At 41.7% G+C, this 16,061-nt stretch overlaps 1 protein-coding gene across 2 annotated transcripts in view; it reads right to left on the reverse strand.

Annotated features, from left to right (window-relative positions):
• The window catches only part of MACROD2 (mono-ADP ribosylhydrolase 2), an 842,575-nt gene that overhangs the window by 806,830 nt on the left and 19,684 nt on the right, over positions 1–16,061 (reverse strand). For both annotated transcript variants that reach the window (XM_071582106.1, XM_071582105.1), the window contains exon 3: positions 14,805–14,912. In XM_071582106.1, coding sequence (XP_071438207.1) covers positions 14,805–14,912 — 108 coding nt within the window. The remainder of the gene's footprint in view (positions 1–14,804; positions 14,913–16,061) is intronic.

Genomic DNA, 16,061 nt, shown 5'->3' on the forward strand with positions numbered 1-16,061 from the left:
GGGAAAGTGCCGGGGCAAGCCCAGGGCTGGGACTGCAGCACACTCTAGTGACCCAAAACCTCCAAGGTGAAAACTAAATTAATTCAGTGCTGTGCTCCCCCAAAAAACCTGAAGAGCAGTGATTTGAACTCTGCCTCCATTTATAAAACATTGGGATGCTTGTTAAGAGGCAAAGGATAGACCAGCAGTGGTCTGGGAGCAAAGACCTTTAGCCCCTTTTGGCCTGTGAAAGGAACTGTGGTTATTATACAGTTTGCCACTTCTTTGGGTCAGATTTAAACATTGATAATTAACCATTTGCACCTTGCCTTACTGGTTGAGAGCAGACCTGCAGCAGACAAGAGTGTGGGCACCTCGGCTCCAGCAGGACTGCACCAGGACTCCCCTCCCCAAAACGCACCACATTCCAGGGATCTGTGCACACCACAGCATCATCTTCCTGCACAGTTTCTGGGTTCATAAGTGAAAATCAGCAGCTTTTCAACAGGTGGTTCAGCTACTGAAACAAACACTCAGCTTGCAACACCAAAAATAACTAAAAACACAACTTCTCCCCCTCCCCACCTCCTGTAAGCATTTCACAGTTACCTGGCACATACTGGCATGAAAAACTAAGTGTGTACAGCCACAAGCCAAACTGCTTCCCTAAGGTTGGAAAAGCAAAAGGAATTTCATGGAATGGCTGACTTCCACACTTCCATGCACTTGCCCAGGACAGTCCTGGCTTGGCAGGTCCCAGGGGAGGAGTTCAAGCACAGACAGACCCATCATCACACTCAGGGTAAATTATGACTCATTTTTATTGCTAAGCAGCTTCCAAATTGCCACATAATTACAGACCCAACTCCACACCTTGGGTTAAGTGACCCTCTCCCACTCACGCCTTTAGCACATCTGAACATTCCCTCATCTTCTCACAAATTAAAAACATCTATTTTTTCACATCCTATGGTCTTACTGACCAAACCTCACAATGTGGAGGGGTGTTGTCTTAGTCACTGATTCCATGGAGTCACAAGATAAGCTCCAACAATTCAAACCCATCAAATCACTAATTTTTTTTCTCCATGTGCCCACCTGTATTTCAGTGCCAACTCCCTTCTCTTACTTATCTATAGCATCTCAGTTCTTGTTCTCCCCTTTCTCTGTTTTTCCCAGTGTCTGCTGTGCATTTGTTTCTCCTTCTCTTCTTTCAATTTGCTCCAAAGTGCTTAATTTAAAGAAGCTTTTCCAATCATTCTGCCATTTCTACAGTTGTTCTTAAACATGAATTATTGGTACACCCAGAGCCACAAACACACAATGTCTGACATTCCTCCCATTATGACTCTGCACAACAATTACTGCTACACAGACACATGGAATTCCATTTGGTACACCTGGCAGCACCACTTCAGTTGGGAATATATATCCCAAAAAATCATTCTGGAGAGTGGAAGTTTCAGACTGTTAAGAACATCATGACTACAGCAAGTACTTACAATGGATCATTGTACTTACTAATGAACAAAGCCTGTTGAAACACTAAACTACATGATCATTGCTTAATTTCTAGATGTGGATACACCTCATTGCCTCCCTGTACAGACTGCACTTTGAAGCTGAAATAATGAACTACAGTGATTAGAGAGCAGCTTTTAAAGAGAACAAAACTTAGTGCCTTTTTATTAAATACCAGGGGAAAAAAAAACTTCAATGAGAAATAATCCTTTAACACATCATTTTTCAAGACTTTTATATGTCCTTAAATTATGTATGAACAATCCTTCCCAAGTGAACGTGACTATGCCTGCACTAGAATTTAAGAACTTGTGCAGCTTTTTCCAGGTCCAAGTTTAAACCCAAATCTATCCAGAAACATGAGTGCCTTATTTAAAAACAGCATTTTCATCAAACTTGCAAACTATTATAGAGGATGCTTAAGCATCAGAAAAATAATGTGTTGGTACCCAAAAGAGTCACTTGTGCACTCTGAAAAGTAAATGTTTTGCACAAAGGAGAAGAAAGAGGTTTTAGAAGAAGTTGAGACTTCTGATTCTTGAGATGAAACAGTTGACATGAGTTGAGAATGGAAATCCTACATCCATTAACAAATCAGCCTCTCCCAGCAAGGTTTTCAAGAGAAAAAAAGTCACCAGTTGCACCAGAAAAAAAAAACAATCCACAAACAATCCCTTCAAACAGCTACCTTGCCATTCCCTTCTCTCACCAGCTGAGAATGAAATATTAAGATAAAAGTGTATAAATATCAAGTAGAAAGAGCCCATGTCTAAAAAACATAACAACCCCAAGCAAAAAAGCATAATCTAATTCATAAACTGATTTCACTACAACCAGAAAGCATCCAAAATTCCATTTCTGAAGGTGAAATCATCCTCCATTTCACCCGACTAACTGCACATTTGCAGCACTGTGGTCTTGCCAGCACTGGAGAAAAATTAGACCCAAGCTGGAATGGTTATAATTGCTAAATTATATATTTAGCAAAACTATGTAAGATAATGTTGTTTAACAGAAGTAAAAAAAAAATAAAATAAATAAAAGCAAAAAAATGAAAGCCAAAGCGATATTACTAGCAGGAGAAATGTAGCATTTAGCCAAGGAATTTAAAAAAGAATCCACTGATCCAGGAGACCATGCTGGGGAAGAGAGAGACTACTTTGTTTGCACAGATTCCAAGGCCTGTCCACTTTTCCTAAAGCCCTATGTCCTGAAAATATGTCCTTCCCATGCTCCTAGAGAAAGCTCTTTCCATAGATTCCAGGGGCCTCAGCTCACAGTTGGATCCCTTCTTACAGAGGAGTGATGCTTTACCATGTTCTGCACCAAAAATCAAGGCCTGCTTGCCTTGATTCCTCCTCCCACTAAACAAATAAAACAGGAAAATACATTCATGAGCAAAAAGTCCAGCGAGGATGGAAATGCCACTGCTAAATCCAGGGCTCACTCCAAGATATACCAGGGACAGGTAACGATATCCTTTGGTTTTCAACTTGTCCAAAGCACAAGAGCGAGCTTTTCACTCTGTATCTTGGCTAAAAAAAGGAACATGTCCTAGCTTAGCTCCATCATGTCTGCACCAGCAAATTGACTTAATTGTCAGCAGGGAATTATGAAATGTGAAGTGACTCCAGCGGCGCTCGGGGCAGACTCCCAAGGCACAGTGTCCATGGCAGAGACACCGAAGAGCCATCCAGCTCAGCCGCGCCCCCGGGCACGGCACACAGCCTTGGCTCTCTCCAAGGGTTCAACGAGGAATCACAACCAAAAACTCAGCTTTCCTGCATCATTAGCACTGGCCCAAAGAAGAAAAAGTGGTTTTAAATCCATGGGCACAGGTCATGGTTTGAGACACTGACTTGTAGTTACAAGGCTACACCCAGTAACAGCTCATGGGGGCAACACTGGGTATTGATGCCTATGGGGCTTTTGATCCTTTCATTTTTATAGATTTTTAGAAGTACTTGTAACTGTAGTAAAAAAGCAAATGTAGTCTGTTAATATTTCTGGCAGCTTCATTGTTTATGTATCCTAACCCATACCATTCATCAGTAGCTCAAATTCTATTAGTTTAGTCTTGTTTAGACTCTCTTCAAGGTAAACAGCTGAAGACTATCAAAAAGGCCTGAAGAACAAGATAAACACAGGGCAGAGAGACCCAGAAATCAGAACACTGGAAGAACTCCAAAAGCCCGAAGAAGAGAAGGAATGATGAAGAGGAGGTCTCAACAACCCCAGACACGAATCCTAAGGGGGTTGGAACAGGGGCGGAACCAGGGCTGGACTGAGAGATGTGTAAAGTAATGATTGGGTGGACCACATTAAAAAAACCATAGAAATCAGTGTTCAGGACGTGCACATCATCAGGTATTCCTAAAAACCCTAAGCCTGGACATTAAAGAATTTAACTTTTTTTATCTTACCCCACATTAACTTGGCTTGGAGTCCTGTTTTTGAGATCTCTCACGGCATCAGTATGATCCTCCTCTCACATCCTTCTCCCCAAGGATAAGGGTGGAAAGGGAGGCTGCAGCCAACACAAGCTGCCCTACTGGGTGTTGGCACTGGAGGACAGGAGAGGAAGGCAGCAGAGATATTGCTAAGCTATAATTTCTGGCTCAAATCCTGCTTTCAGTCTGATGATGCCAGCATGATCATGATAGAAGAGGAGAAGCCAGATGTAACTCAACCCCTGGGACACAGGCACTAAAGAAAGGAGTAGGGAACCAAAACCTCCTGTTCTGTCTTTGATAAGAGTTACAGAGAGAAGTACTCCCACCTGAAAACACCCCTTGGCCTGTCTGTTGGGCGATTCACTTGGAATTTAAGAAATAGTTTTTATTTTAATCTAATCTATTACTGGTGTTGGGGACTAGTCTGAACTAGAGCTGCAGCCTCTGAAGCTGTAAACTCCTGACCTAAAGAGCCTTTGGGCTCTAAGCCCTGCCAAAACTCCAAGTTTGGGCCTCCTAAGCAAGTTCTTTTTTTACCAGAAAGGCGGGGAAAGGTAGAGAAATCACTCCCTGTGGTGAAACAGCCCTAACACTGATCACTCAGCTCCCTGAAATGCTGCATTTGTCATCTAGCATTGGAGAAAAAAGAAAAAAAACCAAAAGCAAACTATAATTAGCTGGACTGTGGCCAGGACTAGAATGACTGGTTGGCAAAGTTCTGCTGTGACACAAGGCAAAAATCCTCTGGCCTCCAGCACTGGGAGATGCCTTCATCCAAGGAATCAAAGGAAAACTAAGAAATAATTGTCCTGGTCCACCCTTCCTCCAGGGTAGATTCAGTAAGGGTTGGGTTTTTTTTTAAGGTAATGGACAACCTAAAATGAAAATTGTTTCAGAACCTTACAAGTAAGAAGCTGTGAATAAATTCTGTATTTCTGCGAGTTTCCCTGATATGGTTCAGTGAACTCTGCAAGTAAAATGCACCACTCTTCACTGACTGGCTGTTCTGGAAATCATTCTGAAAGTTGATTTTAATTTCAGAAAGAGTAATACCAGGACTCAGATTTGCAGAAATTCAGAATTAGTCAATAGTGACCTGGATCACACTGTTCAGCATAATCACTCCAAAGTGGGCTAAAGATGACAGGATAAGAAGAAGAGTACCTCTGAAATAGCCTATACACCACAAATTCTGAGAAATGTAAAGGGAATGGGCTGCCAGTTAGTATTATCTGGCATATCAAGTCACTGGGCAGACTTACATTCCTCTATAACCTGGTTTCATAGAGTTGAAAGCAATACCACCTTTCTTAAATAAAAAGTTATTTCACATGACACAAGAATGCAGTTCCCTTGAAAAAGCAATATGGTTCACACTTTAAATTTAAAAAGCATTTCTACCATGGATTTGCAATGCAAAACATTCTAAACACAAATCAAATGTAGCTGACAGAACCACCTTTTTGAGGCAGCCTACAACGAGGCATACCAGATATTAACTATTTCTATTTATTACTCTACAGAAACCAGCTTTAAAGCATAAAATGAAGGTGCTACAGAGACATGTTTAAGTGATTCATGCTGCACACCAGATTAAAGTTACTGCAGCACAGACACGCAAGTGATAAAAGAGAGAAGGAGCAATAACCCTAAAAAGTTTACCAAACCCGTGTCTTTCCCACAAATTTCAACGGCTCAGACACAATAGGCAATAAAAGCCGCAGGCACCAAGGCATCCCTGGTGAAACCATCTGAGAACAAGGGTCATTACAATATCACAGAGTTGTACAATCACAGAATCACACACCATTCTGAGTTGGAAGGGACCCACAAGGATCATCAAGTCCAACTCTTAAGTCAATGGCACTCCTGCAAGAGCAAAGTCTCTGCTTTGTCAGGCTGGCTGTGCTTGGGCACGGCTTGGGGGAGAAGCTGCAGAGCTCCAGACGGCTCCTCTGCAGCCAGGAGGGCACCATTTGGGACAGGGAGGAAGGAACACAACCATCATGTGCCTTCCTGGCCATTCCAGCACATTGTGCAAGGGACAATCCAGGCAGGAGATGCTCAAAGGAGCCTTGGATGCTGCTGTCAGTGCTGAGCGAGCAGGAGGTGTAGGGGAGCTGTGAGCAAAGCACAGGGCACCCTCACTTCCATAATTAATTCCCAAGCACATCCAAACCACTCTGCCCAATGGTACATAAACATACAAGTGAGTATTCCTTGCACATGATGCAAACACCCCTTGCCATTGTGCCTGGATTCACAAGTAAACGCCCCTTTCACAGCCCTCCCCCGTGCTTTGATGTGTATTTGGCTGCCATTACTAATTTTTATGACTGTGACAGCAGGTCACACAAAGGGGTTTGGAGCCCAGATTTCTAAAGCCAAGCCATACCCTCAATACTGATTTCCAAGTGAGAGGCATTCTGAATTCCTAAAGAAAGCGACTTGTGGTTTTGCAACAGAAATGTTTTCCTTTTGCCAGAGAAGTCAGTTGCTAACAGCCACAGGTCAAAACAAAACCTAAACTGCATTTCACAGTCCATAATTATTTATGTAACAAGCAATGGAAACTGTATTTCAAGGGACTGCATTTCTCAAAAGCTTTCCCAAGACCCGCAGCAAATGGCAAAGCATTAGGCAAAACTGAAATGCTAAAAAAAGGGTGGAAGACACAACCATCAGTCTTCTGCTCAGCAGCTCCGGGAGGCCAGCAAAAGCAATGCCTCCTGCCCAAGGAGAAGGCAGAGGAGACAGACAGGGTCAGCCAGTCAACAGCAGTTTGGAACATCAACTCTCACCACCACTTTGGTGAGTAGTTACCTCATTTTCTGTGTCTAGGAACTTAGATAAGAGTATCCTAAAGCTTGATCGCCCCAATCAAAGGAGACCTTCCTTTCCTAGTCAATACTTAGCTGAATATATTTAATGGGATAAATGCTGATTCCCCTGCTGACCTTATTGTACTAACAACAGTGACTGAGATCACGTTGAGTTGATGCCCATGGAGTTTTTGATTTTTTCATTTTTATAGATTTTAGAAGTACTTGTAACTGTAGTAAAAAAGCAAATGTAGTGTGTCAGTATTTCTGGCAGCTTAAGTTCATTGTTTATGTATCCTAACCCCTACCACATACCAGTAGCTCAAATTCTTTTAGTGTTAGATGTCTTTTCAAGGCAGAAGGCTAAAGAACATCCAAAGGCCTGCAGAACAAGACATAAACATAAACCAACAACTTTGGGTCTAAGAACACTGGAAAACCTCCAAGAGCCCCTACGTGTGCTGAGGAAGACAAAAATGAGGAACAGGGTCCCACTGACCCCAGACTCAAATCCTGAGGGGGTGGAAAAAGGGTGAGACCACAGGCAGGACGGGGCTAGACCAAGAGATGTGTGAACTGGGGATTGGGTGGACATTGTTACAAAAAACATGGAAATCAGTGTTCAGGGGGGATGTCATCATGTATTCCTAAAAGCCCTATGCCTATACATTAAACAATCTATGCTTTTTATCTTATCCCACACTAACTGGGCTCAGAGTCTGTTTTTTGGGGTCTCTCACAGCATCAGAGTCAACATTTGAACAAACCCAGAACAACCCAATGTGCTCATGGTTACAACATAAAGTGAGGAAAGGGCCAAGGTCCATCCAGTCACAGGCGTGTGAGGGGGCAGCAGGAACACTACAGGGATAATCTCAACCTATCAGCTGACCTCTCACTGTCAAGATTCTCTAAAAGTGTTGCAGAGAGAGGCAACTTCAAATCATTTCTTGACTGGTTTAGGTTTTCTAAAATATGAAAGCTTGAAAAAAAAATCACAACATTGCATGCCTGTCTTGACTGAGAATACACTGTTTCAACTATCAGCTTAGAAAACCCCCAGTCCTTCAGATAATCCCCCACAAGTCCTGATTAAAAGTGGATTTAACATTATGAAACAAAGCATAATTGTTCAAGGCGACCTTGAGCAGCTCCTCACACTGTGCTGCTCCGAGAGCGCACTCAAGGCGACAGCTGCACTGTCAAATGTCTGATCAGACAGGCTGATAGCAAGGTCCTGCCGAAATATTTTCCTCTGTGAAGGCAAACAGATGCTCCCAGTTCTTGCAGACCACGCCTGACTCCTGTTCTGTTTCAAACAGGCGCTGAGCACACGGAATGAAATGGAGTCGGCGTTTAATAGACACGGGCTGTATCGACGGCCCATCCAACAGGCACGCCTGGAATACACGCATTTTGTTTCCTCTGCTTAAGTCATTACTGATTTTATGTCCAGGAAAATTAAGGTATACAGACCCAAAAGTGGTTTCACGATAACAGGGGCACTATTGCCACCTGCTGTCAGAAAGCACTCGTGGCATCCCACATCACCTCGCACTTCCCAGCCCAGGGAAGTCACACACTTCTAAAAAATCCAACTTTGCAGGTGTTTTCCTCTTATCCTGCTGGTTTTCTCTGGAAAGGGCACATAGAAAAAAAGGTCCACAATAACCATGGCAGGAAGGATCAATAGTTAAATCAGCCCATAATAAATGGGTTCAACAATGGATGCACAAAGAAATAAGGAGAATATATCAGCCCGGGTAAAACAGTGTTCTGAAGGCATCTATACTGAAGACAGACTAGCAAATAAATAGAGGTATCACAGACTCTTGGGTTAGATCAGGTTACTAAAATGTCTACCTTGCCCATTTCACATCAGATTTTTACAGACTGCTGAATCCTGGCAGAGGAAAGAGTTGCCATTAACTTTGTATCAGGATATTTCCTAAAAATCACAGAATAGTCTGTACTGGAAGGGACCTTCAAAGACCATCTAGTTCAACACCTCCCTCCATGGGCAGGGATACCTTCACTAGACCAGAGCTCCATCCAATCTGAACTTGAACACTTCCAGGGATGGGGCAGCCACAACTTCTCTGGGCGATATTAGATACTTAAGGATCCCGAATGTCCGTTTCATTCCACTCAGACTTCTACAACACCATGGAATAACAGGAGAAGTCAAAAAGCTTTGCTCTGAACCTCAGTGTGTTATGTCTGGTGACTAAGCCCACAATGTTAGTTTAAGGAGCCTTTCAAGTTCATTGTTCCAGTGGAAAGTGTATTTTCTTCTCTACTGCTTTTTTTATGGCTTCTCAGTAAGTCACTGAACGCTCACATCCCACTGCTTGAAATCATCACTTGATTATCATTAACATGAAGTGCCTTCCTGTTTGCAGAGTCTGGCCATATGGCAGGCTGATGGGCAGAGCTCTCCTTGAGGCAATGCAAGGCTTAGGTCTTCATTCCATCACCCAGACTCAGCTCCTGGCACCACACTGATGTGGCAGGTTCATGTCCAGCCTATGTCTGAGGCTCTCACCCCTCCAGGAGCCACCTCTGAGCTGCACGACATGGCTGTGATGGAATATATCACAATATTGAAAGCCTTTCACCACAGTCCCTTTCCCCCTCCCAAAGCACTGCAGAACAAGGGACCAGTTCACTCCTGCCATGTGTCTGCAGCACTACTGACCCTTTCTTTATTTAATCTTTGAGTTATCCTAATGATACCCGAGATATTTTCAGAGTGCATTGCAGCCATCCTTGCTGCAGGGCAGTCCCAAATGAACCTCCTCAGCCTTAAGCCTTGGCCCCATCCTTAAAGCAAATGCTGTTTGTCTGAGGCAGAAGTTCCCTAATCCCCAAATAAATTAAACCACACCTCTGCCTGCACTTCTCTTCCCTTTCAGTCCCCATACCCAGATTTTTAGTTTTCATCCAAATTAGTATTACACTGTAGGGAAGAACAGCATTGCAATGAAATGAGGCCAAAAGCAGAGGGCAGGTTTAACCATGTCTGATGCTCTGCAGCCATGCTCAAAGCACTTCCCACAGAACACAGCAATTCACTCACTCACTCACAGATGTCACGACTGAGAATGACCGATTCCCTCAACTATTAACATTGACTTTCCTGATGAATAAGTGAGGACTATATTTAAATTAGTCTGGGGCTTTACACACAAGTGTAATTGCACCAACTGTAAATTAACTTGAGAAACCTTTGATTAACACCACAGTCTGCTCACAGTAAAGATGAAAACCGAATTAACAACAATTTGTTAGCAATATTGGTTCTATTCCTAAAGGAAATTACAACAGTGTAAGTTACATAGGCAGATGCCAGATGACTCCATACAAGAGATTTCAATACAAGTTTTCAGTTTCCCTGTCTGTAAACTGGAGATAAAACATTTAAAATACTTTTACAAAATATGCTACTGCACAGCAAACTCACTAAGAAGCTCCCACGCACAAGCAACCATTTATGTTTGGCTCAACTAGGAAAGAAAATGACAAAACCCCCACAAAATCAATGTTAATAGATGCAAACATGCCATGTCAAAATCCTATAAGCAACTTAAGGGCAGATTTTACGTTTTGTTCATTCCACTTGCAATAGCAGGAACATTTAAGTTAAGGGTTTATTTTTACAGTGAATTACTGAATGATAATCTCAAATGAGCTCCAGAGCAAGAACTACTGGTCACTGTAGAATAATAATGTGGAGAACAAGTATATACACAGCACTAGGTCAGGCTCAGTGAGTGACTCAAATACCTTCATAACATTCAGACAGGCCACTTCTCAAGTAATTTTTACTTCAGAAGCTCCAAGATGAAAATTCCGTGTGATAAATTAAGTTGCCAAATGAAATGGATTAGCAATCAGTGAAATTGCCTGATGTCAGATCTGTTCCAGATTAGAATCCATCCTTTTTCCCCACCTGTTCATTAAGCACCAAGTTCAAGGCAAACTGCAGTGACTGATTGCACATTAACAAGCTGTTTGTGTGGAAAGGCAGAGTTCAGCCATACCTGCACACTTAGACACTCTACAAGTAATTCCCTCATAATATATTCAGCTCCCAGTACCAATACAGAGCATCTCAATGTGTAATTTTGGACATGAGAAAAATGGGATGCCTCATAAACAATCAGATTATAATTCAAGGTCAAGACCAAGAAAGGAAGAGTCAGGAAGAAAATCTGTTGGCTCTCTCCAGTTAGGAAAACTGGTTAAGGATGTTGCTGTGACACTAAAATACTGACACACAGTTGTGAATCAGAAGCCTGAGGGAGGAAAGGCATATTTCTTTAGCAGTGTGAGTTTCTAAACTAAATTCCAGCATCAGAGTGGAAAAGGGACATAAAAAGTTTTTTACTTATTTTCTTCACTAACACTTTTTGCCACTTACCAAAGGAAGATTTTACTTCATTTGTTTTCTCATATGAAAAAGACACTCCCTTTAAAAAGTGGTATTCTCTTTCCCCAAATTTGGGAGTATTAGGGATGACTCCAGCATTAAAGTGCAGTTCAAAGGGAGCCAATTACTTGCTATAATTAGCAACCCCCTAACTGCAAACTTAGAAGAAATATCTAATTGAATAGAACTGATCATCTCCCCTTTTCCTCAAGATTAGATATTTCTGTTCTCAGTACCACACTTCTGTAAAGATATCCACAAAATTTTTCAAAGAAGAAATGTCATTTGTGTTTGAACACTGTCACATGTTCTTGAGTTCTGCAAGTCATCCTCCTCCTCTTCCCAATCAAATAAAAATAAGGAGAATCCTTCTTTGTCCCCAGATAATCGTTACCTCTCCATCTTGCTTGTAGTAAAAATTCCCTCCTAAGCATATTAGTAAATGCCTCCTTATCTTACAACTGGGCATAAGGTTTATTAACAAGCAGGAAGTGAATGAATACTTGAGGTCAGCAGTGATAAAGTGCCACGTAAGGTATACCAGGTACATCCACATCAGATCCACTCTGAAAATCCACTCCTTTACCTAGTTCAGATAGTCACTGCTACAAACAGCAACACAATTTTCCCTATATTTATTAAAAATGCCAAGGAAATTTACTCTTTACTGCTTAGTTGATGCTATAAATATTGCACAGTCTATCTTTCAAACCTTCCTGAGGCTTTCACTGCTTATTTCTGTATTTGGGATTGTCAGAGGGACTAAACGACCCCTCTCTCCCTCCCCAAAACACAGACACACACTCCGAGCTCAGTTCCCACGAGTTACTTGGAAGTGGCCAGTTGTGGTTATTTGTCTTCCAGGTGCCATCAGGATGAAGAGATATCCAGGACTATTTAACTTGTTAAAAAGCCCAGTTATCACAGATTTATGCAGTAAGTACATGCCTCAAGGAGAGCCTGTTCACATTCTTAGGGTGTAATACCGAAACAGCAGAAGAGGATACGGGAGTGAAAATAAGGTTTTTGTACAAATCTTAACTGAATGCTCAAAAAAAAGCAGGAAGAACACGCCATAACAGGATACTTTAGGCAAAACATCAAGTTAAACTAACACTGTCTGCAATGCAATCAGCAGCAATGAAGTTTGAGGAAACCATTCTGTAAGGAAAAGGGATTTACAGGGGTAGACAATTTACATTGATTTTAGGGACAGGGCACATCAGCTCCTTTTTCAGCTGCCATTTCCCTGGCACTGCATCTCAGATCCTCACTCAGATCCTGAACGGTTTCAAAGCAGCTGTTTTGATGTGGTTCCTTTGACAAGGAGCAACAACACAAAGCGACTTCCACTGTTCCCACAGTTGCCTTCTTTTAGCATTAAAAAATATATAAAATATCTTTGGGAAGGAAGTACCATTCAGTTTGTCTGTTAAAATTCTAGGAGAAAAGGGGATCCTTTTGTAGCAGAGCTCATCAGTGATATCCTGATATTTAGTTACATAAGATCATCATTTATACCCATTTATGTCTCATTTCCTCCCCACAGGCAGGTATATGAGAATATACATTTTTTTGCATCCAAATCTGGAGACAGTTTTGAACCACCTGGAACCCTTCCCCAGACCTGGAATTTGCCAGACTATTCCCGTAACTTCAGGCATGCTTAGTTGTTCACGTAAGTCAACATAAACACTCAAACTGTATGTCTCTTCCTATGGCTTTAATTTGGATATGACTTGCTTTATCTTAAACTCTTTATTACAAGATACACCAAAGTATCACTGCATAAATATGGTCCTCTTTATAAGTTCTGCCAAAATCTAATCTGAGTCTCTCACTGTGCCCAAATCCAATTTACAAAAGGGCAGCAGTAGAAAAAACTTTTCCCTTTTTGCCAAAAGCTTTCAGAGTGTTATGTCCCTTTTTAGGTTTTTCAACATCAGTTGGTATTGGTTTGAGTGGTTTTTAAACCTTTTCTCAAAACTGTGTATTAGTGGGCGTTGATATGATTCTATTTTTTTATTTCTACTCAGAAAGATGGATTTCTCACCAGGATGGCAGGCAAGCTTACAGGCAGATGATGCCATTGGCAGTCTGGGATATAGTTTTGGACATTTCAGGAGAAAGGGATAAAACCCCTTTAAATCAAGCAAAGCAAATTATTCCTATTCCAAAGCTCATCTGCAACTCATTCCAGCCTGTAATTCAGGCCCATGAACAAAGGGAAGCAAAATATAAATGGAGAGAAGTGTGCTAATATTGACTTACTGGAAAGCAATAAAGTGAGGAAGTCAGCAAAGGCACTACCGGACAAATCATCTTAAAAAAAGAACAAGGGAAAAAGTCAAAATAGTAAAGCTCTAGAAGGGAGCTGTTCCTAGGAAGGGACAGTGTTACATGGATGCTACTGTATTGTTTGTAATTTAGGAAGGCTTTTGTGCATCAGTGAACTAGAAGATTAATTAAAAACTTTTCCATGGGAATCCCAGCCTAGGCACTTGTTGGAGTGCAAACCTGCATTTTGAAATGACTAAGGATTCCACCTAAAACCCACCAGCAGATCAACACTGTTAAAGTGGGGAGTCACACAGAGAGAAACAACATCAAACAATGCCAGACAGTCTCTTCACAAACCCCTCCACCGTGTGAGCAAACATTCCTGTGCTCTTTACAGAGCCAGTATCTCCACAAAGCTTTCTACAAACACATCTATTTCTGCCAAAGCAGCCTTGGGAATCTCTGCACTTTATTCCATGGCAGAGAAGATATTACAGGATGTTTCCTTCCAATAAATGAATACCACCAGAAATGAGTTCTTGAAAATTAATCAGTGCCACCCAAATACTAAGGGGGGAAAAACATTTCCCATCTCAGGACACACAAACCACATTCTTTCTGGGGTGGGGAGTGCAGCCAATGTGGGTTGGGGGAAATCTTCCCACAGTCTTTCCCAAAACCACCAAATTAGCTGACTATAACCTAAGACACAGATAAATTAATTGCACAGGCATGTCCCTCCTTTTGTCACAAGATGCTGCACACAATTCTTCACCTCAGGTGACACACGGGGACACAGACACCAAGCAAGAGGAGGTGCCAAAACAGTTACAACTCTGGAGATCACAACCAAAAATTTGAAAAGTAGACTCTCCCAACAATAAAGCAAATACACAAACCACATAAAACAGAAAGTCAGATTTCATATCACTTTGTTGTTAAGGATTCTGTCTTAGCCAGCCCACAAATAGCTGGATTTATAAAAACAGACTGGAAGGTACTACACTAGCTTGGCATCAAAATTGAGCCTCCTACATTATGAAGTGTGAAGTCCCAGCTACTCAAGTCAAAAGATGGATATGAGAGAATTCAGTTTTTCATGGTGACCACATTAATAAAGTTTCTCAATATCCCTGTCACAGTAAAGGCACCCTGGATGAAGAGATGCAATATAAAAGAATTGAGGAAAAAGGCTTATTTTCCAACAGATTTCCACAGGACACACCAATTTTAGGCAACTTTTCAGAGTTCACACTTGCAATGTGCAGCTATAAAGGATTTTCAAGACAAAACAATGTTAAATATTGAACCACCTACCAGCATTAACAATGGCATCAACCTCAAGCAGTGTGATGTCACCTCTGTAGAGAGAAACCTTCTCACTCAGACTTTTCTTCCCTTGCAGATCTTCTTTGGTGCTTTCACCTACAAACCAAGAAAGCAGTAAAATCAGGTTACAAACGTGGGTCTGAGAGGATCAGTTCGAAGTCCCAAGCAGGGAGCAGTCCAGTCACACTGTTGCTGTCAGACTGCAGCAGCTTTCCTTTTCACCTGGAGAGGGCAGTGGCAGCCCAGAGACATCACAGCGCCCTGAAATCACACTGCTTGCCTGCTGTTTCCAAACACAAGCCAGTAGGAAGCACTGAATCCTTGTCCACATACCATTTGATTACAAAAATATATAAACAAACACGTTTTTTGAAGCGCATCCATCAAATGTTATTTGGTAATCACAAAGGAGTGAATGACAAAAACAAACTGAGGAATTAGTTAAGATAACCCTTCTGCTAGAGCAATAATTTCTCCAAATAAACACAAAAATATACAAGCACATCGTTTGCCAACAGCCCCAAAACTCAGAATAACTCCTGATGACAGTCAGAGAAGCCTGAAAAAAAAACCCCATACCCATGCAAATTTAAAACTTGGAGCTTTCTCACCTGAAACTGCTCAGCTAGAAAAAGGCAGGTGGTGAAGACACAACAGACATTAGCTTTCAACAACTTGTTAATAAACAATGTTACAATTAACACCTAAGGTCTGTGATTCTGGTAAACTCTCTAATTTCTGCATCACCAAATCACTCCATTTGCATCCCACTCAGTCCAGAGAACAGCTCAGGTACCTCCAACCCTTTTACAAATATATTGCCCGAAGTTTCACCAAGTCTTGCACTTTTAGACATGCACATCATCAGCGATAAAATGAGGAGGGAAGATTATAAATTTACTTTTATTGTTACTTTCTTAACATTCTTTCCAACAGTCTCAAGAGGCTCGAGTTCATCTATTGGTCAGAGACAGAATTAATTTGCTAAAGTAACAATTAAAGTGGGAAACAGTTCCAATATTCAGAACAAGTAAAATTTGTTTGTAAGCAAAAAGCCTTCAATATTTAGTAAGCAAGTAGAAGCAGTCCAAACGAATTTGCCCCATTAGTCTTATCCTCTAACTCCATGAATCTGAGAATACCCAGTCAAACCTGTGAGCACCCCCACACTGTCCCAGCCCTGGGGAGCTCATTTTCAAAAGCGATGGCAGGGCAAGACAGAGCAGCTGAGATAGCCCCATGCTC

This window comes from Pithys albifrons, chromosome 2, assembly GCF_047495875.1.
Source record: "Pithys albifrons albifrons isolate INPA30051 chromosome 2, PitAlb_v1, whole genome shotgun sequence".
Classification (NCBI taxonomy): domain Eukaryota; kingdom Metazoa; phylum Chordata; class Aves; order Passeriformes; family Thamnophilidae; genus Pithys; species Pithys albifrons.